General features: G+C 38.6%; 1 protein-coding gene and 1 pseudogene across 2 annotated transcripts in view; both read right to left on the bottom strand.

The window, feature by feature from the left end:
- Positions 1 to 5155: 5155 nt before the first annotated feature.
- Positions 5156 to 26894, bottom strand: part of TMEM39A (transmembrane protein 39A) — a 32963-nt gene continuing 11224 nt past the window's right edge. Inside the window, exons 4-9 of the mRNA XM_081086901.1 lie at positions 21819 to 21902; positions 16474 to 16628; positions 11244 to 11592; positions 10278 to 10465; positions 8263 to 8383; positions 5156 to 5646 (exon numbers count right to left, since the gene is read on the bottom strand). Of these exons, the coding sequence (XP_080943027.1) occupies positions 5413 to 5646; positions 8263 to 8383; positions 10278 to 10465; positions 11244 to 11592; positions 16474 to 16628; positions 21819 to 21902 (1131 nt within the window). The 3' untranslated portion in view covers positions 5156 to 5412. The remainder of the gene's footprint in view (positions 5647 to 8262; positions 8384 to 10277; positions 10466 to 11243; positions 11593 to 16473; positions 16629 to 21818; positions 21903 to 26894) is intronic.
- On the bottom strand, positions 5168 to 26172 carry LOC308516877 (methylosome subunit pICln-like; annotated as a pseudogene). The gene is made up of 9 exons (XR_013997340.1): positions 26055 to 26172; positions 24570 to 25432; positions 21819 to 21902; positions 16474 to 16628; positions 11244 to 11592; positions 11086 to 11147; positions 10278 to 10465; positions 8263 to 8383; positions 5168 to 5646 (listed from the first exon to the last, which is right to left on the bottom strand). The product of XR_013997340.1 is annotated as a methylosome subunit pICln-like (transcript).

The raw sequence follows: 26894 nt of genomic DNA, 5'->3' as shown, positions 1-26894 counted from the left end.
GTTTGTGAGCGTTACCGGCAGGGAAAAGTAGAGGACCCTTCTTTACCTGAAGAAAAAGGTTGCACATTTTTCCCAGGTTACATAGACTACAAAGAGCTGAGATGTTCTCATTTCCCACTTCTGTACCATTGCGTCTTTCCATCTCATACAAAAATCTGTCCACCAAAATGTATGGCCTCCAGCTATTGTTAACGTTTACCATTCTGTGGCCATGATGTAGTCAATGTCCCAGACTTCCAAGGGTTAGGCACCAGGCTTCCTGTTTCCTCTCTGCCTCATCCCACACCATTCCGGATGACTTCAATGTTGCTGAGGAAAACCCACCCGTCACCTTTGCCACAATTGCTAACAGCTTTTACTTCTACTCATTTTTGGCCATTTCTTCCACAGTTACACATCAGGTCATTTTACAACCCAGAACGCTATGGTCCTATCCTCATATTCCATTCTCAGGACCTTTCTTATCCTTGCTCCTTTTTCCCCTCCTACTTGCTCAAGATTAGTAATGCCTGGCTCACCCCTACTCTTTCTGACAGACAATAACCCCACCAAACTGCCTTCCCTAGCCTTTTGAGACCCCAAGGTGCATCATCTCAACTATGCTCACCAGCACCATTAACTCCCTGGACTAATCCTTTAGCCATGCCTACTTGGCAAACCTCCAAACTAGAATAGGACCCTTGCCATCTATCTTCTCTGCTCTTTTACTGTGTCTTTTAGACCAGAGTTCATACAACTATGGAAGGAGAGCCTTTGGAAACTTATGGTTCACCACCTCACCAGTGGCCTCATTCCCAACACTCACCAAGGCTATTCCACTATTCCAGTCCTCTCCCACACGGTCCCCTCACCCCCAAATTGATAACTGCTTCTTACTTCACCATAGGTTTAAACTATCAGATGTTTCTTTCCCCTCCGCAGCCATTTCCCTTATCCATATGTGTATACCTAAGTTCCCTTCTAGCTCAGAGGAGGTGCTATTCCTCTTCCCAAGGGCTCTAAAGAACCTTCTTTCCAAGTCATCACTTCATTCCCATTCTCTGCTTTGGACCAAATGCTGCCTGACCTCCACTCCCTTTGCTCCATTAAAATTTCTCTTACTAAAGTAACCAATGATCTAATAACCAAATCCAAGTCAGTTTTCTAGTATATTTGATACTGATCATTCCTTTTCTTGAAATTCTAGTTCACCTCTTAGACTTTCATTTTCTTACTCTTGTTCATTTGAAAGTTTCCTCTTCTTGTTATTCACCAGAATTCTGCCCTTCCTTCTCTTTTCATCCACATATTTTCCCTACATCAGCTTCTACATGCCCGTGGCTTTTTCCATCACCCACAGTGGTGGCACCCCACCTTCCACTTTCTCTTGCATGAATTTTTTTAAATGGTTGGTTAACTGGTCTCTGCTGTGAGTCTCCATTTGACAGCCCTCCATTTTCCAAACCTATCCTACATATTGCTGCCAAAGTTGTCTAATAGAGGATTAGTGGTTCTCTTCAAAATCACCTCCAAACTATCTTAAACCAGACTTACGGGCTCCACTGAGAGTTTTCTGACTCAGTAGGTTTGGGGTAGGGCTCAAATTTTCCATTTCTAACAAGTTCCCGGTTAGATGATGCCAATGCTGCTGGTCGGTAACTCTTTCAGAACCCCTGACCTGAGAATCCGCTGGGTTATAATTTCTCAGCCTAAAATCTTTCATTAGCTGTCTTCCGCCTATGAAAAGTTCCCAGACCTATCTGCTTAAAAATTACCTGTGTGTGCACCACATTGCCAGCAATGGGATGTGTCACGACAGCAGATGTCAAGAGTTAAGCTAATATTTTTCTCTAAAGTACACCTGAAATGAAAAATCTTTAGCATATACCATTTGTAAACAAAATTGCACTTGATTTTACTTTTTAAAATGATCTGAATTACACTGTAACAGTTTCTTTCTCTCCCTTGCTCTTTTTTCTTTAATTATTGGTAAAACCAGAATTTTGTTCTACATAGAAAGTTCATGGCGTTTTTTAATGTAAGAAATTTTAACAAAATTTTTAAAAAATTACGTGTGAAAGGTGTGTATTATTGGGCTTCACCCTCAAGATGTTGCCTTAGAAAGTCTGATGCCGTATCCAAGGATCACCCCTTTGAGAACCTGCAATCTACAAACCCCTTAATGTGGAATTCAAGTCCTTCTCTATTCCTTGCCTACCTCTCCAGCATTATTGAACTCGTTATTTAAAAACTAAGTGCAAACTCATGCCTCAACTTTTTGTATATCCTGTTCTCACTGCATGAACCCCGCCTTCCTCACCCATGTGGCAATCATCTAGTCCTCCCCCAAAATGCACCATGTTACTGCTGCAAAAAAGCCTTCCAAATAGGTTGCTCACCCTCTTCTGCCTCTCTTCTGTATCTTGCATATATTTCCTTTACTGAACACCTTTGTGTTACAATTATTGATTTGTTTGCCTTCTATTAGTTAAACTCTTAACATCACTCTCTCTGGCACCCAGTGTCTGGCATAGATACTCAGTAAACAGAAATGGGTGGTGAGGTGGTGGTGATTGATAGGGAGCGGAGGGAAGGACGCTTAGGGAATACAATATGGAACCAGAGTAAACAGAATATTGAGGAACATTTCCACCATGCTCATGCCTTGAACGACCCACCTCTGACACATTTACCTACCTTAAGCCACCCAGATAACTAAAACTGGTCAAGCATCTTTTCCTTTCCCTGTATCCCAAGTTCACCCAATTGATCCTTTTTTCCCCACACACCATTTACTTTCCCAACATAGAAACAATTACCTAAAAAAAGGGGGGCCTTCTTTAATGGGCATGTATCTCCTCTTATCACTAAGCAAGATGGTATCCTTTCTTTCACATGATCTGTAAATCATAGGTCACACAGGTAACTGGTAATTTTTCTCTCCCCATCAGAATGTGATACCTACAAAGGACAGCTGAAATGAGCCGGAGCATGATGAACTGAAGGGTTTCTCTCCCTGATGCTGTCGTATCTGAAAGAGAGCACTTTTGCAATCCCACTGACCAGTTTTTCTTTCTTACATTCTTTCATTTAGTCAACCTGGCATCTGGTTCTCCTGTGCTGCTCATTTAGGATATGGCCAAGACAGGTCAAACTAGAAGGGGGAATGCTGTCAGCTTACAAGACTAGTCTATGATCTCTAATCAGTTCATCTGGGCTACTTTTCAATGAAGGAGCCAACTTGGGACTGTTTTGATGAGGCATCCTTATGTGCAAGCTACCCATTCTGCTTTTAGCTGTCAAGTAATCTCATCAAAATGTTTGTCAAAAGAAGCTTATCTTCAAGATTCTAAGGAAAGATGACAGCTTTCCCACCCTCTCCCACCCCAAGAACCACCATAATTAGGCTGAACCACTTCACATAAAAATACAATACACTGGTTATCTTACTATTTCCCCAATATGCCAAAATTGTTCCCAACTCAGGGCACTGTCCTTGCTGTTATTATAACATGGAATTCTCCCCAAAGCTACTTACATGGCTCAGTCTTGCTTCTGGTCTTTGCTCAAAAATCATCTGAGATGCCTTCTAGCAATGCTATTCATTATACTTCCTATTTTCTTGCCCTGATTTATCTTCTCTTGACCACACTACTACCATTAGACATTATAAATTTATTTATGGCACCATTTACATCCATACCCTCTAATCCCCATATTGTAAACTATGAGGGTAGGGTTTTGCAGTTCTTATTCACAAGACTATGTCCTCCAATGCCTAATATAGTGCCTAGTGGTCAATAAAGATTTTTTTGTTTTGTTTTCTTGTTAATCCTCACCTAAGGATATTTTTCCCATTGCTTTTCAGAGAGAGTGGAAGGGAGGGGGAGAGACAGAGAGAGAAAAACATCAATGTGAGAGAGACACATCGATTGGTTGCCTCCTGCTCACCCAGGATCGAGCCTGCAACCTAGATACGTGCCCTTGGCTGGAATCGAACCTGGGACCCTTCAGTCCACGAGCCAACACTCTATCCACTGAACCAAATCAGCAAAGGCAATACATATTTTTTGGAATGGCCAAATAGACTCAGACTGAATGCCAAATAGTTTTACTTTAAAAAAAAAAAGTATATGAGGCAAAATATTTAAGGCAAAAATTATTAATTTAAACATATCAGTCACCGTGGGTAGCTGTATACACACCTACTACTCACAATGCTGCCTTTGCTAAAAACCTGCTGGGAATTCTGCAAGAATTGTTTTCAGAGCCAGTTGATTAATTACATGATTGATCTTCTTACTTCATATTGTGTTTCACCAGCTTCACAAAGTAAAAAAGCCAACCAAGAACAGAAACATAAGAATATACTGAGGCTCTCAGACAAGGCCTCAGAAGTTTGGATGACTGGTGACATCAATTGACTAAGTATATTACATCTCAAGAACATGGACTGAAAAGGGTTAATGCTCACAAACATGAATGTTCCAGGTGTGAAATTAAACACACACATTTTGGGCACAGACCAAATTATTAGAGGACAAGAAGTAATTTCTTAGAACTTACTTCCACTCATAACTTCAAACATGCATGGGCTGCTGCTAAACTGTGTCTATGACTATTTAGCAGAGGACTCGCCCATTCTCCCAGGTACCTAGTGTTTTCAACCTGCCCACACTCCAGCTCACATGGCACGTGCACTCATCTTCTCCCACTGATCTGGCCAGTCTTAAAGACTTTCTGTCTTAAAAAGTATTATTTCAAATAGCTAAAACCAAAAAGATAATCTTTAGAGGCAAAAGAAATAAAAGAACAGGGAAGACGACAGCAATACCCTGAGATTTAGGACAGTAGCTTATTCAAAAGTATATTTAAATGGTATAGGGCAGAAGAGATCACTGAGTTTCTATCTCAGAAATGCTTCCTCCCAGTAGGCAACAAAGAGAATCCCACTCAGGACTATGTACAACCTACTCTTTCCCCCGCACATTCTAATTCTATTAGCCAACTGAAGAAAGAATGGGTGTCGGCAGGCAACTCCACTGATCGCCCTTTCTGTAGCAATAAGGCCGACTGAGGACTAAACATAACTAGAAGGACTGAAAGAAAAGTGAACACTGCAAAGTATGATGTCAAGAGATATATGACATGTGTTCATAAATGAGTGAGTTATTCTGAAGCCAAACAAACAAATCAATTTCTTTACTGGAGAGGCACACCTCTCAGATGTATATTATTCAAATGTACTAACACATGAAAGATCACATCACCTTGTTTATGGATACATTTAATATCCCTTACCCTTCCCACTTTCGAAACATAATAGTATACAAAATATAAAATATCTTAAATATTTATAAAAATCGCAAGAAAAAAAATAGAACGTATGAAAAATATTTTTATCTGAGTTCTCCCTCATTGTTGAGAGGCAGCTTAGTTTGCCTTCAGTTCATAACTGTTGAGTGGATAGGAGTATGCCCTGCCTAATACGATTCTGTCCCGGAGAAGCTTAAATAAAACATAGTAGTTGCAGAAGAGGATGAGAGCCATGGAAAGCGTGTGGTTCCACTTCTCCGACCGCAGTAAGGAATATAGCTGGTAGAAGACGACACTGCCCTCAATGAGGATAAGCAGATTCAACAGCCTTAATGGACGATGAAACAGGAACTGTAAGGAAATTTAAAAAGAAAATGTTATTTCATCGAGACAGACTATAACTGTTCTCACTTTTCCTTAAATAATCTCATATTTATAGGTTCCTCTATGCCATAAAAATGGATCTGCTTACTAAGTGTCAACCAGGCTATTTCTTATGGTTAGAGACCCAAACCTTTTCCCTTTTGCTCAAAACTTATTGATGAAATAAATTTTATATTTCAATACCCCTGAGATACAAAGAGAAATTATACCTAAAAGAACTCTGCCTCTGAAGATTTTTCTTAGATTATATTTTAGGTATATATTTTGAGATAACCAAAAGTATATTTACCTAAGATAAGAGTTAGATAAAGGACCAAATGGAAAATATTTTAGACTTAGCAAGTCAAGAGGCAAAAACTGAGGATATTATGTAGGTACTTACATAACCATTTAAGACATAACCATTTAAAATTCAATGTGAGTTTGTGGACTAGTCCAAGACAAATTGAAATATCAATACAATAATTTATTAATTTATCTTTAAGATTATTTTTACCCACCATGGTCACTGACTCAAATCCTCTACACCACTTATTTTTAGTGTTTTGTTTTGTTTTTCTGGATATCAAGAAGAATGCAGAAACACAGGACAATGAGGAAGAAAGGAAAAATTAGTCATAAATAGAGTTTGGCTAAAAACAGGGCTCAATGTTTTCACTTCAACCAAATTCTTCACTCTAAGAGACTAAATCCTGGTTTACTTATAAAAATGCATTAATGAATAGAAACACAGAAGTTACAGGTAGCAAACTGCTATATGGTAGTATATCACATCTAAAAGAACTAATTTATATCTCAAATCTGAGAATCAAGCCAAATTATCATGATAGCTCTAAAAGATAGCCAGCTTCTCAGGGTCCTTTGGAAGAAAGAAAACATTTAACCTGGGTTTTTTACATGATATCCAGAAGTATCCTGTATAAAAATTGGCTCAGAATTAATATTCTTAATGGACTCAGTCAATTTCAGATTGTATGGCAATTATAACAATTATAATTAAATGTGCTAGTAAGCTATAAACTGAATGAGTAAAAAAGGTGAGTACAGGCTTTAAATTCTAACAGCTATAGGTCACAGGCACATTTTAAATGAGTTTTCTCAAATGTCAGTGTGCCTGAGAATCATTTCCAAACATGTAAATGCTGCAAATTCCTGGGATCCTTCAGATTCTGACTTAGAAGGCTGAGGCTGCAGCCTCCGTCACTGGTTTTAAAGGGTGAGCCAGGTGACATATGCAAGTGGCCCACGGACCACTTTGAGAAGCACTGATTTACCTGTTTGGTCATGCACAATCAGTAATAAATTAACATTCCTAAAACTCCTTTGGATTCCATCCGATTCTCCAGCTGTCCAGTGCTAGCAAGGAAAATACTTATTTTTCAATCAGAAAATTCTAATACAACATCTGGTTATTGTAGGTTTCCAGGGGACAGCGAGGGCCAACAGAATTAATGGCCTCTGGGATTCAGCTGGCTGAATTAAATACTCTGCACAGAAACCAAATGCTTATGCAGTGTGACTTAAGTCCATTCCTCCATCATAAGGCAATCCCACAGGAGGACAGAAAGAGATGCTTATAGTTTCCTCACTCAAGGGTCTTTCACCTTCCGCATGCTCCTCCCAACCTCCACCCTGCCCCACCCTTCATGGTATTTACAAACATCCTGCCCTGATTCAAGTCCACATATTTAATTGCAAGACCCTTAGTAGCAAACACCTGCAGAACTAGAAAGGTCATGTACCCCCACAAGGAGCATAGTAGGAAGGGAGAAAAGAATACAGGTATCTCAAAACAATGGTCTCCAATTATTTTTTAGAATATGATCTCCATTTAAAGGTAATGCACTGCACTATGGGCATTTTTATTAAGACCGGTCCCTGCATGCACCTTCTTTCCCCATTCTCATTGGTCATCTGGCCATTCTCAGATAAGTAAACACTTCTGTCCCCTAGAGCCAGAATTTCTGGAAAACTGAAAGATCAAGAACATAACCCAAGGCATAAATTCAAATGGAAGAGAAGCTGTGTTTAGTGGATGTCTATTGCTTTTTCCTTTTTAACTTTTAAGCCTTTTTCCCTTTTAATACAGAAAAAAGTTAGGCTTCAGATCATGGCAGTTGTCTGACTTTCCAAAGGAAAGTCAAGGTATTTTAAGGAGATGATACATATCACAGATACAAAAACAAAAAACAAAAACAGAAAAACAAAACCCATCCCATTACATTACTATATTAAATATTGCTTAAGGATACACAGATACAATATAATAAGGATATCATTAAATCAAACTATTACAAATAAAAATTATAAGATGAAAAAGGCAAGTCTTAAGTAACTGTCTACTCATATCAAGTAATACTACTAGACTCAACAAATTCTGATGTAACTAGGGAAACAAGTTGAAGCTGGGATAATGGTATTTGACCTTGAAGTTGCCTTTCAGAAGACAGTTCCAAAAGACAAGGGCCATTATTATAGAAACAATAATTACCATGTACTAATTCCCTAGTATGTGCTACACACACAAAGGCCTCCTAAACTTACCCCTAAGCTTATGTTTGAAAAGAAATAAGCGGTACTTGCATAAAAGCGGGCATGGGATACATCAGAAGGCACTGCCACGTTGTAGGGCCCCATGGCTCTATATAAGCATCTGCTATGTCGCACCAGCACCCCTTGAGGCCATATTGTGTTTTCTGACCAACTAAGGGAGAAAGAAATACAATGTTAGCATACTGGCAATTACAGATAAGGTAGTGTCTGGCAAGCCAGCTATACGTCTATGGAAGAAATTAAGTATTTCAGGCTTCATCTGCCTGAATTCTGAAAAAACAGTTTCCCATGGTCAAACTGGAAGGAGTTAAAAAGGATTTGTTATTATAACTTCATTGCTATACAGCAGAGAGAAGCTGCAAAGTGATACAGCTTGCTCAGTGGCAAAGGACTAAGAGGCTTAGGAGAACGAGCAAAAATAAATGTGTAAGTAAGGCATCTAAGAGCCAGAAAATCAAATGTAAGCAAGTGGATCGTCATCTGAATCCCATGTGAGCAGAGTCTACTGGTGGAAATGCTAGAGGGAACAAACAAGACGAGAAAGTGGATGGCTGTAACAGAGTGGAGAAATTAACAGGTTGTCAAGTTAGCATGACATGTACTGCAGAATTATAACCCAAAGAGCTATATAGAAAATCAGTTTATTACATACTTGGAACACTTCACATATGCAAGAAGCTAGATAGAAGAACACAGAGACACACAAGGTATAGACACAGACTTCTCTTGTTACTGCTTTCTTGGTTTATTTTTATAGAGGTTTCTCTAGGAAAAAGAAGTTATGGAAGAAGCTTCATTCTTTCCAGCACCAATGTAATGGAGTTGGGGTGGGATGGGAATTTTCAGGTTAAGCTTTTTTAAAAAAACTAAGTTAATTCATGTCTTCCTGATTTTGGAAAAGTTAGTTTCCTAAGAGAAGAACTGGGACAGCATTTTAGATATGTTAAAAAAATTCTAGCACCCTGAAGCTTTCCCAGTTCAGAAAATGTTCCGTCAGCCTTGCTCACACTTACCAGCATTAAAGTGACGATACACCTCATGGCCATGTGCCATCAGGAGCCTGAAGATGTACAGTACTAGTACTGTGGATTGTATTTTCAATTTTTATTGAAATTTGTCCTTTGCCCACAGTCGGGTTTCTCTCAGCCTGGCCCAATCTCTTTCAGTTCCTGGGCTTGAAGGCCTGTGCTAATCTGTATCAGACATCAAGGCAGATAATTGAAGGGAGGACTGTGAAGGGGAGAGGGGAAGGGAAGGTCACCTCAATCTGTCCCACTTAATTAGGGAAGAATTTCTAAGTGATGAAATTTGTGAAATGTTCAAATTATAAAAAGGGAGGAAGATGAAGATGGTCCAGATCTGAGAGAAAGGCATGATGAAGGCTCATTAGTGAGAGAACAAAGGGTTATAAAGTTAGCCATTTTGGGTCAGAGGAACCATGCAGAGAAATGACTGACAAGGGGACACAATGAAACGAATACTCAGAGAGAAATCAATTGGAGGCAGTTTTCATTAAATACTGGAAAAGTAGGGAAATATTCATTAGCAAGTTTGGAAAGAAAAAAATTAATTAAAAGTACAGAAAAAATACAAACTTGCATTTATTAGAAAGAAAAGATGAGAGAAGGAAATTCCAGTTACCTAAGCGTGAGATGATTAGCTAGCACCTGTTTAGCTGTGGCAATGAAGATGAAAAGATGATCTTATAGTCTTTTAAAGAGAATTAAAAATATATCATGACTCTGAACTTGGGCAAAGGGTTAAGACTGAAAGAAAACTCCAAGATTATAGCTTGGGAAACAAATTAGACACTCTAGTGATTGGGCAGTTCAAAGGTAGGAGGCATTTAAGAAGGGACTAAGGATGGTGGTGGAAATGAGTTAATGTCCCCTGTGTTCAGTTTAGAGTGATGACAAGCATCCATGTAGACAAAAACTAAAAATTAAATGTTCAAAGCCAAGAACAAGAATGACATACAAAGCAAATAAACATGACCAGCAGCATGTAGAAAGGTGTTATATGGTTTTACCCTCTGGCCTACTCACATGTGCTGTGGAGCATTGCTGTAGGACCCATGTTCAAGCTTCTGCCACTTGCCCAGATGAGCAGCTGATTTGTGTAGCAAATCGCAGTATTTGGATGGCAGCAGCTGTGTGGTAAGCATGACAAAAGCATTGATCCATACCATAATGAGGTGCTCGCACGACCAGCGCATGTCATAGTACTGGGTACTCTGGAAGAGATTAGAAGAGAGAGAAATGACCCATGTACCAGTGAACAAGAAGGCAGAGATGGGTGTGTGTACATATGCCCTGCAGACAAATGCCACACTGAGTCACACATGCACTGGTTGTCTGCTGTCCGTGCAGAAAGTTCAAGAGCAGGCTCCTCCAAAATCCTTCAACCTGACTTTCTGACTGTGTGAGGTAGGGCTGGGAGGGAGAGGCAGTTGTATCTTAAGTGCTTCCTTTCTGGAAGAAGTGAGAGCTCTCTGAGAATGACCACTCCGGCTGCAGATGTGCTTCTCAACAAGTGAAGGAAAGGCACTAAAATGTGCCAAAGGATTTTGGGCCCAGTGACATCCAGACCATTTTTCTTTTCTACTGAAGTAAATTGAAGTTTAGATAGAGGTTAGATTAAAATCAAAGAAACTCCTGATAACCATGTTAAGATCAATCACAGTAGGCTAAATTTTATTGAACCTTGGTCCTCTTTTAAACTACTACATACTAATACTATTATAAGTATAAGTTTTATTCTCCCGGGAAACTGAAAGGAAAAAAACTTTAAAAAAAAGGGGGGGAAAGAAAAAAAGAAGGGACCACCACGGGTGCATCACATATATGGAAATACCTATCCGCCAACCAGGAGCGGTATTAGTGCACTCCAGATGCAGCCGAACTCCACCATCCAGGCTGCCAAGGGGGAGACAGAGAAAAGGGGGATTAAATAAGAAATACCCAGTTTATGTCATTCACACACAAATCGAGGAAGCACATATAACCACTTACCTTCACAAAACACAGGGGGAGAAATGCAACATAGTAGGCACTGAAGAGGGAGTTGAAGAGAACTTCCTTGATTCTGTGGTTGAAATCTGCTTTCAGACATTCTACTTCATTGCGAATGAGGTCTGGAGATAGAGGGCAGCTGTGGGTGGGGATGGGTGTGGCATTATTAAATTGTTCTTTGAGAGACTCCAGCAATAAGGAGAGGAAGTCTTTGGATTTGGCCAAGCCACCCACAGTTGAGGCACTTTCCTCCACTGCCTGGTGCTGAACCACGTAGTTATAGTCTGTGAGAAGAAGATGAGCTCTACTATCTTGGTGGAAACAGCAGAGAGGAACATAAACACCAAACCTGCAGAAAAAGGTGAACATGAAAATGAGGCCACAGATGCCAACTCAAATAGATCGCATAACTACGTTAGTAAAACAGTCAGGATCCACCAGAGTGAACATAATATATCGGGGATTTTGCTGATGAAAAATTCATTATTTGGGAAGCTCTTTAACTCATTTCTTCCCACAAAGGCAATATATATTCATTGTAGATAAAAGAAAACTACAGAAAGTCAGAATGACAAAATATTAATCACCTAAAAATAACCATTTTTATAATTAGGTGCACAGACTTTATACTTTTTTCTATGTTTAGCATCATATAGTATGAACTGTTTTATATCCTGCTGTTTTAACTTTGGGTGTATTGAGCATTTTCTGTCATTAAGTACTTTTCTGTAACAATTTTTAAAGATACTATAGTATTTTCATATAGTTGTACTATAATTTACCCATTTCTCTCTTTCTGGAAACCTACGCTGTTTCTTATTTCCCACTACCATAAATATCAATGGGATAAGCACTTTCCTACACAGATCTTTGTGTACATCTGGCAATTTTCGAATACCTTGCCCTTCACACAGTTTTCTTTCCTAGTCAGGAGTTCCCTGCCTCTCCACTACATCACCCACCCACTTCCAAAGGCACTCCTAATTCCCCTTGCCAGGTTATTTTTCTCCACAGAACTTACCACTCCATATATTTTACATGTTTATTATTTGGTGTGGTTTTTTTTTTCCTTTGGTCTATATATACTTCACTACAATATAAACTCCATGGACCAGAGATTTTAGTCTTCTTAATCCACTGCTGTATCCTTGATGCCTAGAGTTGTGGCTGAATCATACTAGGCACTATTTGATAAAAATAATTTTAAAATTCCACAAGTATGATAAATTTCTACAAGCAGAATTACTTGGTTAAAGAACTGAATCTTTTTCATAACTTCTTAGTTATTCCAAACTTTGGTTCCTTAAAAATTTTTTAAAATACTTCCCTAAGTCCTTATTAAGTAACTACAGGCCTGGTGCATGGAATTCATGCACAGGTAGGGTCCCCAGGCCTGGCCAGCGATCAGGGCCAATTAGGTTCCCCACCTCCGAGCTGAGTTGTTCTAATTACCTAAACAGACAGCCAGTCAATCCTACATGTGACTAATACCAGCTAAGATCAGGAAAGCCTCCTGACTTCCAGCTGACCCCAGCACATGCAGAGTAAATACATATTGTAGCATGCAACCTTGGATTTGTGGTTTGTTACAGCATTATGTGGCAACAGACAATTGATACAGGATAGAAAGAAAGTGGAAATTTAGCATCAAAGGCTTAGACCAGGGAACACTCTGTAAGATAAAAGAAATTATTCATTAAAGAACTTTTAAAGAGGGTTAATAAAATGATTCAACTTCCATTTTGAAAATCATTCTAGCTACAATGAAAAATGGAGTAGAGGAGGGGAAAATGGGTTATCAGAAGACTAGGTGGAAGTTTAGAATGTAATAGCAGAGATTAACAACAGGGGACAGATTCAAGATAAATATATGCGCTAAAACTGTAAGTCTTTGGACTAACTTATCGTAAACTGAGAAGCGATTTGAGAATCACATTTTTTTTAGAGGCAGAAAATAATCCCTTTCTTTTTTAACCTATAAATAAACAATAAAGATGTAGTTAATGCCACTGTCTAGTATTTTAAATTTCTCATAATTTTTAAACTGAAGTTAGATAAAAGTTATACAACTTTTGAAAAGTAAAGAAGGTAAATATATTTCAACCTAAATTTTGTTTAAATTACAAGATTATTTCATTGTTTTACAGGGGTGTGGAGAGCTTTCAAGAATAAGGGAGCTTTTTTATATACCTAAATTGAAATGAAAAGGCATGCTAGCCATTTTGATAATGATAATCTTATTAAACTTGAACAAAATATTCCTTGATATACTCATAATTAGCCTTTCAAAACAGATATAGTTACCCTTCTAACCCAGAGGTTCTCAACCTGTGGGTCGCAACCCTTTTGGCGGTCAAACGACCCTATCACAGGGGCCGCCTAAGACCATCCTGCATATCAGACATTTACATTACGATTCATAACAGTAGCAACATTACAGTTATGAAGTAGCAACGAAAATAATTTTATGGTTGGTTCACAACATGAGGAACTGTATTTAAAGGGCCAGAAGGTTGAGAACCACTGTTCTAACTGATTCAACCAGCTGTTGTTGGTAAATACAATAATTATCTGTTTTCAACTCAAAGCACCTACAATGTTAATCTAGACATATTGAAACAGATTTATAATTGTTTACACAATATAATTAGACTTACCCACAGTACAATCAATACAAAGCCCCTTCTTGCCATCCTTGCCCGCACAATCTGATTATGCCTTGATTTTATACTATGTGATTACCCATATAAATTCATGCTTACACTTAAGACCCATAAATGGTATAAAGCAATGATTCTTAAACTTGAACAAGTATCAGAATAATCTGGAGGTCATGTTAAAAGACAAATTGCTTGGCCCTACTTTCTAGAACAGTGATTCTCAACCTTCCTAATGCCGCAACCCTTTAATACAGTTCCTCATGTTGTGGTGACCCCCAACCATAAAATTATTTTCGTTGCTACTTCATAACTGTAATTTTGCTACTGTTATGAATCGTAATGTAAATATCTGATATGCAGGATGTATTTTCATTGTTACAAATTGAACATAATTAAAGCATAGTGATTAATCACAAAAACAATATGTAATTACATATGGTCTTAGGCGACCCCTGTGAAAGGGTCGTTCGATCCCCAAAGGGGTTGAGACCCACAGGTTGAGAACCACTGTTCTAGAGTTTCTGTTTCAGTAGATTTGGGGTAGATTCTGAGAATTTCTATTTTTAGCAAACTTCCAGGAGATGTTGATGTTGCTGTTCTAGGAACCACACTTTGAACTACTGAATACAGAGAATGTAATGGTTAACAAGGGCTCTGGAATAAAAAAGACCTGAGACTTTCTCACTAACTGTCTGACCAGGAGTAAGTTTTTAAATCTCTTACTCTGTCTTTACCTTTGGCAAAGACTGCTAATTGTCTGCCAACAGCTACTGTTCTCCCATTCTTTATTGCAACAGAATTTTTAGTTGAGATACACCTGACTTACTAAAGATAGCAGGAGCCTTAGACACCATGGAGCTGCCACAGCTATCCAAGATCACTTACACACATACTGTACAGGAGAGAGGAACACATTTCTAACCTTTTTAAGCTAGTGATACTTTGAATCTGTTACAGCAGACTTAATACACTACCTCCTGAGTTACTGTGATGTTTCCATGAGGTGATGTTTATAAATACTTACCCTAGCATTAAGCATATAAAAAGAGCTCAATAAATGTTTGCTATCTACTAATATCCAATGAAGAAAGTATTAGCTAGTATTATGCAAAGTAGTTAGTTTAATAAGTATAAGACGATACCATTATACACCCTTCATAAAGGCAAAAATTTAAAAAAACAGAAAACATCAATGTTGACAAAAATGTGGAGCAACCATAACTCTTACTAGTAAAAATTGGTAAGAGGATAAAATGATACAACTTCTTTGGGAAAAGGTCTGGTAGGTTCTTATAAAACTTAATATAATCTTATCTTATGGCCTAGCAATGCCACACCTAGAAATTTCTCCCAAGAGAATGAAAATATATCTTTAGAAAAAAGACTTGTATAAGAATGTGCATAACAGTTTTATTTTTAATAAGAGTCCCAAACTGGAAACAACCCAGGCATACAAAAATAGGAAAATAAACAAACTGTGGTATATTCACACAATGAAATATTACTGACACATAAAATCACATGGATGAATCTGAAAAACAATATGCTGAGTAAAAGATACCTTACACAAAGTGTACATACTGTATGATTCCTTTTATATGAAATTCAGAACAGGCAAACTAATCTATAGTAGAAATAAATCAAAACAATGGATGCCTCTGAGAACCAGGGGCTAGGGGTTGATTGGAAGGGTGAATAAAGGAACCTTCAGAGTAATGATGTTCTATATTGGGATAGTAGTTTGAATTATACAGGTATCTATTTATTTGTTTATAAAAATATATTTTATTGATTTTTTAGAGAGAGGAAGGGAGAGGGATAAAGAGTTAGAAACATGGATGAGAGAGAAACATTGATCAGCTGCCTCCTGCACACCCCCTACTGGGGATGTGCCCACAGCCAAGGTACATGCCCTTGACCGGAATCGAACCGGGACCCTTCAGTCCACAGGCCAACACTCTATCCACTGAGCCAAACCGGTCAGGGCTACACAGGTATTTATTAAAGCTCGTAAATGTACATAAGATTTGTGTATACATTTTATTGTATATGAATTCTACTTGAAAAAAAAAAAAAGACTGTAACCAAATATCAAACTCTAGTTATTGATATGCATATGCTGACATTTTGTTTTATAAGATGTTGGTCAAAAAAAGTACGTAAGTTTATAGGGCTTCAATATGGCACACATTGTAACATGAACCCCAAGTTCAAAGTAATTTGACCAAAATGGTAAGGCTGCTTTAGCCAGTTTATTCAACTAACATTAGTCATCACTTATGCCAATACAGCCAGTACTTTATTTGGTGAACAGAGTAAATTAAAACATATTCTCTATTGGTCGGAGAGCTATACTCCTCAGGCTTCCTGGGGAAGTCCTAGTTTATATCTAATGTATCCCAGTTTAGAAAATAAATTATAAGGTCACCCTACTCACTGATTTTTCCAGTATTTCCTGGTTTATATTAGAAGAATTTCATTTTTCTCTCTTTTATACTCTCTTTATATACTATCATCTGCATGACCCAAATCATTTCTTACTAATAAAATAGAAAAACTGGAGTACTCACGGGTAGCCAAGGAAAAGGAGATTGAGGACTGAATGGCTTCGGAAGAGATTGACGAGCGTCCAACAAAGCACCCATCCACACAAAGTGAGCAGCACCAAGCGAGCTGATATCAGAACCATGTAGTGAATCATAGATGCTGCACCCGCCTTAGTGGCCTACAAGTTTGGAAGCACCAAAAGGAACATTTTATAAATCACCTTATACAAAAACAATGTGACTCAAATAAGAACTTGGTAGATTTAGTGGAAGTTAAACTGTGCAAGAGAAAGAGAGAGAGAGAGAGAGAGAGAGAGAGAGAGAGAGAGAGAGAGAGAGAGAGAAAGAAAGAAAGAAAGGAGAAAGGGAGAGGAAGGAAGAGAAAAGAAAAACTGTCCCACCCCACCTATCTTCCTCATTCCTGAAGATTAAGACATCTCCAGGCAGTTAACTGTTCCCATAGTGCCTCACAGAGACCTTCTTTAAGTTCTTATGATATTATCTAATTTATTTACATTGGGATTTCCCAAAGTACGGTCCATGAACTATATCCATCAGAATCACTTGGGTTGCTTACTGAACATGCTAATTCCTATTGACTTCCCTCATCAGATATAGGGACCAAAACCACAAGTCAAGGAAACTGTATTTTAATAACCCACCAAGGGACTTCTATGTATATAAAGATATTAATTTATCTGACTCCAGACTAGATTATAATGACCTCAACAGTAGTAAGTTTCCATTTTTCTTTGACTCCTTCTCCCATTCTGTTTCCTAAATAATGTTTAATAAATTACTGAAGCTTCAAAAAATATCTTCTTTGACAAATCCCTATATAAACAAAAGTTTCTTTTCTGACTTTTGTAAAGATGGAAATGTGGCATAATCACCTTATATCACAGCTGTTCAAACATTTTTCTTTAATCCCAAATCTTTAAAACTGATTAACTATAATAAGAAACATATTAGTCTAAACATGAAGCTCTGCAATGCCATTTTCTTTCAAAGTGAACTAGGAAGAAGAGAATGAGCAAAATGCAGGAGAAAATGGTCGATTCCTATAACCTCTAAAACAGCAGAATCAAAACCCAGAAATGGGGGAAAAAATTATCTGGATTCAATAACATATGGGAGGGGATAAGGAGCTTTTCAGATTTCTATTACATACCCATTTCTTATTTTACCCAACATACTACATAGCATATATAATATATATGCAATATATACTATTTACATAGTTCCTTACAAATGCAAAGAAACAGTTGAATTAATACCATAATGAACTGCTCACATCTCAAACTGTAAGAAAGTCTCCAGCTGTTCTCAGCCAGAGCAGGGTAAATAGCTGTATGCAACTCCTCTGATACACCTCATGCCAACGTACCCCATGTTTCAAAGCCTAGGGAAGATATTTAAGCCACTGGAATTACTCCGCTGCCTCCTTTCTCAAAAGTGTACAATTAAAAATAAAAAGGCTCCTCTGCCCAATGTCACCAGAACAGCAGAGCTCAGATATAATTTTTACCTATTTCAGATATACCAGGTCCTGGGACACAGTGGTAACCAAGATCTCTGCATGAGGCTGATCAACCAAAATAGACACGTATTAAACTCACATTTACAGAAGTAATTATTTTTACAGTTGTGACAAGTAGTGCTATAGGAAAAGAGTAGGCTGCTGTGGAGAACAAATAACAGGAGACCCTAAGCTAGGGAAGGCTACCTGAGGAAGGGACATTTCAGCTGAGATCTAAAGAATAAGCAAGAATTAGTCAAGTAAGAAGTAGAAAATATTCCTTACACTAGGTTCAGTTAGAAATACAGGATTTAAAACTATATACAGATAATGTCCCAAATAGCCGCACAATATACAGATAATGCCCCCCAAATGTACATATATACATATATATATATATATATATTCTCTATATGCATATAAAAATTAGAAGGAAATATATCAAAATGTGGTTCTTTTAATAATGGCATTGTAATCGTTTTAAATGTTCTGCTTAATATTTTAGTGTTTTCCAAGTTTTCTTCAATAAAATGTACTCTTCTTCTATGTAGAAAAACAACTTTTTAAAAAGAGAGTTGCTCAGGTTGGTGAAAGAACAGTAAGTAACTTTTGGTCTTGTGGAGCAAGCAGAGAAGTAGGGTGGGCATGGAGGTGAATGAACAGTCTATCTAGTTGGAGAGGTATTCCTCCCAGAACAGTGTTTAGCTTTCTGAATTAATTACCTCCAGCCTCTCCTTAAAAATGATTGGTCTTTCTCAGAGTAGGGGTCCTTTCTGTGATATAAGCAAAACAAAAGGCAAACATATTTTAATAGAAGGAAGGAAAGATGATTTAAGAGGGATATTATCCATCAAATTTAAGTATTTTAGAAAGAGAATCACTATATAGCTCTTAAACTTCTGAATAGATAAAATATTCAATTCACATTGCTCAAAATACAAAATGTTTAACAGTATTTGTAGTGAAGTTTCCCTCCTACTGGTATTGTCTCTCAGTCACCAAGTAGGCAGGCCATTATTAGTTATATGTCCTTCTAGAGATAATTTACTCATATATAAGGTAATATATATTCCTTTCACCTGTCTTATGTACTTTGCTTTTTTTCACTTGGTATCTTATGGGTCAGTAAGTGAAGACATTTTCATCATTTTTATAGCTGCATGCTATTTATTCCATTATGTTGATATACCATAATTATTTAATACTAGGAGCCCGGTGCACAAAATTCGTGCACTGGGTGTGTGTGTGTGGGGGGGGGGGTGAGTGTCCCTCAGCCCAGCCTGCCCCCTCTCACATACTGGGAGCCCTCAGGCATTGACCCCCATCACCCTCTGATCGCCTGATCGGCCCCTTGCCCAGGCCTGACGCCTCCGCCAGAGGTGTCAGGCTTGGACAGGGGACCCCCACCTCCCCTCGATCACTGGCTCTGGCCCCCACCCAGGCCTGAGGCCTCTGGCCCAGGAATCATGCCTGGGCAGGGGACCCCCATCTCCCTCTGATCGCTTGCTCCACCCCCCGCCCAAGCCTGACGCCTCTGACCCAGGCTTCAGGCCTGGGCAAGGGGACCATCATATCCCCCCAATCCCTGGCTCTGCCCCCCACCCAGGCCTGATGCCTCGGCCAGAGGAGTTGACCCTCATCACCCTCCGATCACCAATCACTGGATCGGCCCCTTGACCAGGCCTGAGGCCTCCGGCAGAGGTGTCAGGCCTGGGCAGGGGACCCCCAGCTCCCCGCGGTTGCAGGCTCCGCCCCTGCCTAGGCCTGACACCTCTAGCCTAGGCGTCCGGCCCAGGCAGCGGGGACCTGCAGTGGCAGCGGGGGGCGCCGCGATCGTGGGCTTCGCTTTAGGCCCAGGCAAGGGACCCCTAGCTCCCGGGACTGCCAGCTCCGACCGTGCCCAGCTCCCATCGCTGGCTCCACCTCTCCTTCCTGCTATCACTGGCCAGGGCGGCAAAGGCGCCTGATTCTCTGGGTTTCCGATCACTGTCAGTGGCAGGGGGCTTCTTCCTGCTTTCCCTTTCGCCTCCCTGCATTGTGCCTACATATGCAAATTAGCCGCCATCTTGTTGGCAGTTAACTGCCAATCTTAGTTGGCAATTAATTTGCATATAGCCCTGATTAGCCAATGAAAAAGGTATCGCCGTACGCCAATTACCATTTTTCTCTTTTATTAGTGTAGATTCCCTTTCTAATGGACACTAAGGTACAGATTTAAATCTGACTAGAAATCTGCTTAAAATTAGCTTAAATATTTTGTTCTCAGTAAGAATTACAGGTTCTTTAACAAACAGCTAATACACTCTCCAGCTAAGCTTACCCAAAAACTGTTAAAACTATTGTGAAGCAATTAGCAAAAGAAAAAATAGAGTATTTCAGAGTACTTCAAGTTATAATTTTTGTAGCTCCAAGGTAGATCCCCAGTTAGGAAGGGTTTACACACTAACTGGACATACTAATTTGACATACACAAGTACCATTTTTAAGTAACTGAGGAGATGAAACAAAATCACTCCCTGCCTGTTTTAATAGATGTAATCATAACTCTCCACCGAGTTCCTCTAAGAAAAGAACATAGTTTCTCAACATATCCAAAAGTAAACATCTATTTCCATAACCTAAATAAAGAACTTGGAAGAAAAGGTTATAAACTGCCTTTCCCACTGTGAAAAACAGATGATCCTACTACCAATTTTTTCAGTCTAATTTAAATGATTTTCACATGATTTAATATCTGCAATTACTCTTGTGTTTGTAGAAATAAGGTTCCTGAAAATTAGCGCTTATAGACACAAAAACTTCCCATGAAGAAAAAGTTGCCTTGGTTATCTGTGATTATAGTAACTATTTATTCAAAATTTCACACTGAATTATGAACTCCAAGATTAAAATTATTAGTCTCTTTAACTAAGTTAATTTTTTTTTGGTAATCATTTATAGAGCACAAGATAAAAAAATCTTAAGAAAACACATTTATCCCCTTCCCCCAACTGGGGTTTACAAATACATAAAAAATTATAACAATGGCCAATTCTATTAACAATTTTTAATTTTTAAAAAGATCACATTAATAATGTCCCAATTCTTTCCTCCACTGACCACTAAACTTAGATTCTACTCTTCAAGATTACTCTTATGCCAATTTGGATGTTATTTTAAAATTCCAAATTTTAATTAACTGAAACAAATGCTTCTGGCTAGCAACTCTACAAATGGCATAGACATAATTTCAAGTGAATGTTACTTGAAACAATGTTTTAGATACAACTGTTTATTTACATAAAACTTCCTATCAATAGTTATCTAAAATTTATCCAATTTTACTGTAACTATTAAAATTAGAAAGACTGTAGCCCTGACCGGTTTGGCTCACTGGATAGAGCATCAGCCTGGGGACTGAAGGGTCCCAGGTTCGATTCCGGTCAAGGCATGTACCTTAGCTGCGGGCACATCCCGGTGAAGGGTGTGCAGGAGGCAGCTGATCGATGCTTCTCTCTCATCGATGTTTCTAACTCTCTATCCTCTCCCTTCCTCTCTGTAAAAAATCAATAAAATATATTTTAAAAAAATAATTAGAAAGACTGTATTGTACTGAAGAATTTGGAAGCTACAAATGAAACTCCTACTGGACAAATGAGATTTCTAACAGTTCTTTTGAGTTATATCACACTTGACTTTTAAATATATTATAGGAAAAACTTTTAAAAAGAACCAACACAATTCACATGGGAGTAAAATAAATTTATAATTATATTTAAATTATACTTGGACATTTCATGTTTTCAATCTGACCCCATTCTAGTAACTAACTCTAGCTATAAGTGATAGAATATAGTGAATGAACTGTTACCTCTGAGATGAGGGCCCATACCAGCCTCCTTGCAAGCATCACTGTGATGAATGCTGCCAAGTGGTAATCAATGAGATGAAAATTCTATAAGAGAAACAAATAACTTCATCAGAAAGAAATATCTGTATCCTTGGAATTGTTATATGAAGAGGTTTGTCTCCTCAAAAGATCTTCCTTACATCACCTTACACTTACAGACCACAGGAATTTGAGAGAGCATGAAGAGACTGCCTATCTTCTACTTCTTTCTATGACAAGATGCTTTAACTTTTCAAACACTATTTAAACTATCTCGAATGTATTCCTCTCCTTTCTTGAAAGTTTACTGTATTAAAAGGGAAAGATTACAGTTTTGGGTTAACAAGTGATAACCTACAGAATTATGGCAAGAATAATTTATCTAAAATGCCATATTTATGAGTGATAAATTTAATGAATCAGAATTACCAATCTTTTGGGGTTACTGCTGTTGGTCTCTTTTGGCTAAGAGCTTATGTTGATCTAATTGAGCGATGTCTCTCTCTCACATTGAAGTTTCTCTCTCTCTTCTTCCCTCCCTCCCTTTACACTCTCTCTAAAAATCAATGGAAAAAATATCCCCAGATGAGGATAAACAAATACATAAAAAAGTACAAATTGGTAGTCACAAAATAATCATGGGGATGTAAGGCAGAGCTCAGGGAACATACTCAATAATACTGTAATAACTATGTATGGCCCCACGTGGATCCTTGAAATATCCAGGGACCACTCTGTAAAGTATATGATTATCTAACCACCATATCGTACACCTGAAACCAATACAAAATAATATTAAAGGTAAACTGTACTTAAAAAAATTAAAATTAAAAAATATAATGACTGGGAAGGGAGGTACAGAGCCAATTTAAATTGGTGGTTGAGGAGAATAACTCTGAGAAGGTTGCATTTTGGGCTGAGAGCTAAATGACAAAAGAGCACCAGCTCATTTCAGCCTTCTTGCTGATTTCAAGCACACCAGGCATATATTTTCCTGTCATAGGGTCTTTGTGATTACTTTTTTCTTTAAAATGTATCCCAAATCTGTCCACTCCATCTCCACTGCTACTGACCCTCTTTTCAATCCATATTCATTTCTCACCTGAATCTCTGCCCCTAGATCTTGTCATTGCTGGTGCTCTAGTATTACCTTTAATAAAATTTTGTACTGTTTCAGGTGTACAATATAGTGGTTAGATAATCATATACTTTACAATAAAGTGGTCCCTAGATATTTCAAGGATCCCATGGGACCGTACATAATTGTTACAATATAATTGACTATATGCCCTGTGCTCTACTTTATATCCCCATGATTATTTTGTGACTACCAATTTGTACTTTTTTTTGTTGTTTGCTTTTTGTTAATCCTCATTTTTTTAAACATATTTTATTGACTTTTTACAGAGAGGAAGGGAGAGAGATAGAGAGTTAGAAACATCGATGAGAGAGAAACATCGACCAGCTGCCTCCTGCACATCTGGGGATGTGCCCACAACCCTGGTACATGCCCTTGACCGGAATCGAACCTGGGACCCTTCAGTCCGCAGGCCGACGCTCTATCCACTGAGCCAAACCGGTTTTGGGAAGTCATAGAAGTGTTTAGGCCCTCGCCAGTTTGGCTCAGTGGATACAGCGTCAGCCTATGGACTAAAAGGTCCCGGGTTTGATTCCGGTCAAGGGCACATGCTCAGGTTGTGAGCTCGATCCCCAGTAGGGGGTGTGCAGGAGGCAGCCGATCAATGATTCTCTCTCATCATTGATGTTTCCATCTCTCTCTCCCTCACCCTTCCTCTCTGAAATCAATAAAAATTAAAAAAAGAAGTGTTCCGGCAAAGAGTGCCATGATTCTATTTGTATTTTAAAATGCTCACACTAATTGCTCTGTGGTGAATATATTATAGTGGGGCAAAATCAATTAAGAAGCTATTGCTTTTGATTCAGGTGAAAAATGATTATGGGTTGAAGAGGATCAGTAGCAATGGAGATGGAGTGGACAGATTTGGGATATATTTTAAAGGCAGAGCAGCCAGGATGTCAAGAGAGTGGCTTACTATACATTCTTCAGATTATCTGTTTTTCCTTCTTAGTATTTTGGATTCTAACAATATTTATCCTCCCTTAGTTGTTTGTTTGTTTGAACATAGAAAACCTAGATTTGTTAAGCTATTATAAAGACAAAACAATTATCATGTGGAGTACTTTGAAGACTTCATTTCAATTTCATGCGTTCTGCTACAGAAACTGAATGAAGAGGCTAGAAATTAAAGGATATAACATAACCTAAGAAGCTATAATAGAACAGACTGGTGAAACATGGTGAAAGGAGCAAAAGCTAGTCAGAAGCAGCACTTGTGTTAGTATGTGTGGCTGGGATGTTTCCAAAAAGGCTCTCTAGAGATGCCTGAATGAATTAATCTGGGTCCCAATAGTAAAAAGATCCTTACCCCTGTGGAGAATGAGCAGAGGCCAGATTCATCTGAGATCTTTGTCCTATTTTTAAGGGTAAAAGTATCCTTAGGCCCTAAAGGGTCTATCTTAGATTCAACCTCTCTTCCATCCCGTCTACCAACACCTAAGTGCCCGTGCATTTTCACCACATACCCCTGCTAGGTTACAGAAGATACATACACTGAAGGCAGGAATTATAGGCCTACTCAGAAGGTACCTAGACACAGAAAATTTGGGGATAAAAGATAAGCTACAAATACCCTCTTGGTTAAGTAAATTCACCTTGGTTAATAAAGGTCATAGTTTCTTCTGCTGGTGACAACTTGTTGTCTCATACAGTCTATCTCAAGAAAGAACTGGTTCAGGAAGTTTCGGAGAAGGAAAAATATTTTCATCAACACCCACTCCACAGAGGAAAAGGCACCAAGTTCTCTCCTACAGTTACGAGAATCCCAAAGCAACATAAAATCATTTTCAGTGATCAACATCTGCATCCTCACACTGTCCCGCAACGTGGGTGTAGTATCTACCTCCATCCCATCTTCATAATCTCTCACTGAATCTTCTGTCTGGACTCCAGTCATGTTATACTGGCTGCTCACAGACTGAGAAAGCATTCCTTCTAATCTCTCCCATGTGGCCTGGCCTTCGGCTGTTAAGTGGGATAATCCTTCTTCACAGGTGTAAAATGTAGGGATGTCCCCCTGCCCTTGCTCATGTGCTTCCACATCATATTCTTCTCCATCATAATCATCTGAATCTTCATCCTCGGGATCTGGATGCATAGCCTGGCATTCACACATTGCGGTGAACACTGCCTCCAATGCTGATTTACCTCTAGGCACAAATCTAAATTCAGCAATAGGTTCAACATCCTCTTCACTGTCTTCCTCTTCTTCATCAGTAACAGATTCTTTTGATTCTTCTTCAAATTTGGCATTCACCATAACATATAAATGCTCTCATGGATAGGCATTTAGGTCCCTGGACACTGCATGCAAACTAATGGTGGGGTATTCCAGTGAGAGCCCCAATCCAGAGCCATCTAACCAAGACAAGCGGCTCTCAGCGATGTAAAGAGTGCTGAGTGCCGATGCCCAAGTCCTTCCTGTTCAGCACCTCGTTGGTATCTGGTATCAGCCGACCTGGGTGGCGGGAAACTTTTGAGGAAACTCACTGCAGTAGTGAGGGTCAAGAATCAAACCGAGAGGGAGCTGAAGCACAGCAATACCCAGCTCACCGCATCCCACTCCGGAAGCAATCTATTCTCCCTTAGTTTTGATATCCTTCCTTGCTCACCCCACTCCTCCAAAATAATGCAAATTTACTAGACTCCCTAGCTAATGTCTGGGGGTCCATTTATGCAACACTAGTGCATCTAAGACATTTTTTAATATAAAAAGATTTAAGTGCCTAATATATCTTTTTTTTTCAGACCTTTACTTTTATTTTTAAAACTTCTTAAAATGGAAAATTCAAACACACATAAAGAAAAACAGTAACTACCTTGCACCCATGATCCAACCCAACCACCAACATTCATGGCCAATCCTGCCTCATCACACCCCACCTTCATCCTCCATCCCACACTCAACAGATGATTCTATTTTTCCAACTATATTATTTTTTAAGTAAATCTCAGATGTTATGTCTGTGAATATTTCATTTGTGCTTCTCAGACAAAGCCCTGTGGTGTAATTTAACTGTCCTCTGAATCTCCTACAAATTGCGTGTTAGATCTAGACTCTGAGGACTCTGGTCAAAGACTCAGGTTTTCCTTTGGCGAGACGACTTGCGTGGTGGTGGCATATTCTTCCATCCGAAGGCCCATAATGGCTGATCGTCTCTCCTTATGTTGCTGGCAGTCACTGGTCACTGCCAACATCCATTAGCTCATCAGATGTTGTAAAATGGTGCTTCCTTCCTTTTTTATTATCTGGAATATTTTATAAAAGAGGCCCAGTAGTACAGTTTATATCAGAAAGGTACAATAAATAATGCTAGATTCTTTCCCTTTACTCATCTGTCTTCAAAATAATGAGCTGGTTCCCTAGCACCTTCCAACAGTGAAGAATTTTTTTTTTTAATTTTAAATTCTTTATTAGTTAAGGTATTACAAATGTGTCCTCATCCCCACCCATTAAACCCCCATCCTCCCCCCCACACACTCATGCTCTCATCCCCGTTGTCCATGTCCATTGGTTTGAGTGCCTAATATATCTTAATGTTAAGCAAATTTTGTTATATTCTAAATTTCTAAAAATGCATCTGCTTATGATTAACTTTCTGTAAACCAAAATATTTGATTAATCAGAGTCTTCCACTCCTAACTATTCTGAGTAATTTACTATACTACTTATTATTTTTATGTTTCTTGGGGTTAGGACTCATTTAGCGAGTTTCTTGATAGCTAGAATGATACTTTACATATTTAGGTGTTCACAGTTTCTTTTTGATAATTACTAAGATCTTGAAATGGAAAAAGAGAAACCTAATATATAAATGTGACAAATTTCTCCATGTGGCATGCATAATAGAAGAAAACTTAAAGAAGACGTACCACTAGTTGAGGTATAAGTCCTTTCTAGAAATCCCTGTCAGCTGCCA

This window comes from Myotis nattereri, assembly GCF_964212035.1.
Source record: "Myotis nattereri genome assembly, chromosome: 3".
Lineage (NCBI taxonomy): Eukaryota > Metazoa > Chordata > Mammalia > Chiroptera > Vespertilionidae > Myotis > Myotis nattereri.
The sequence above is the reverse complement of the archived record's forward strand: the minus strand, read 5'-3'. Positions and strand labels throughout refer to the sequence as shown.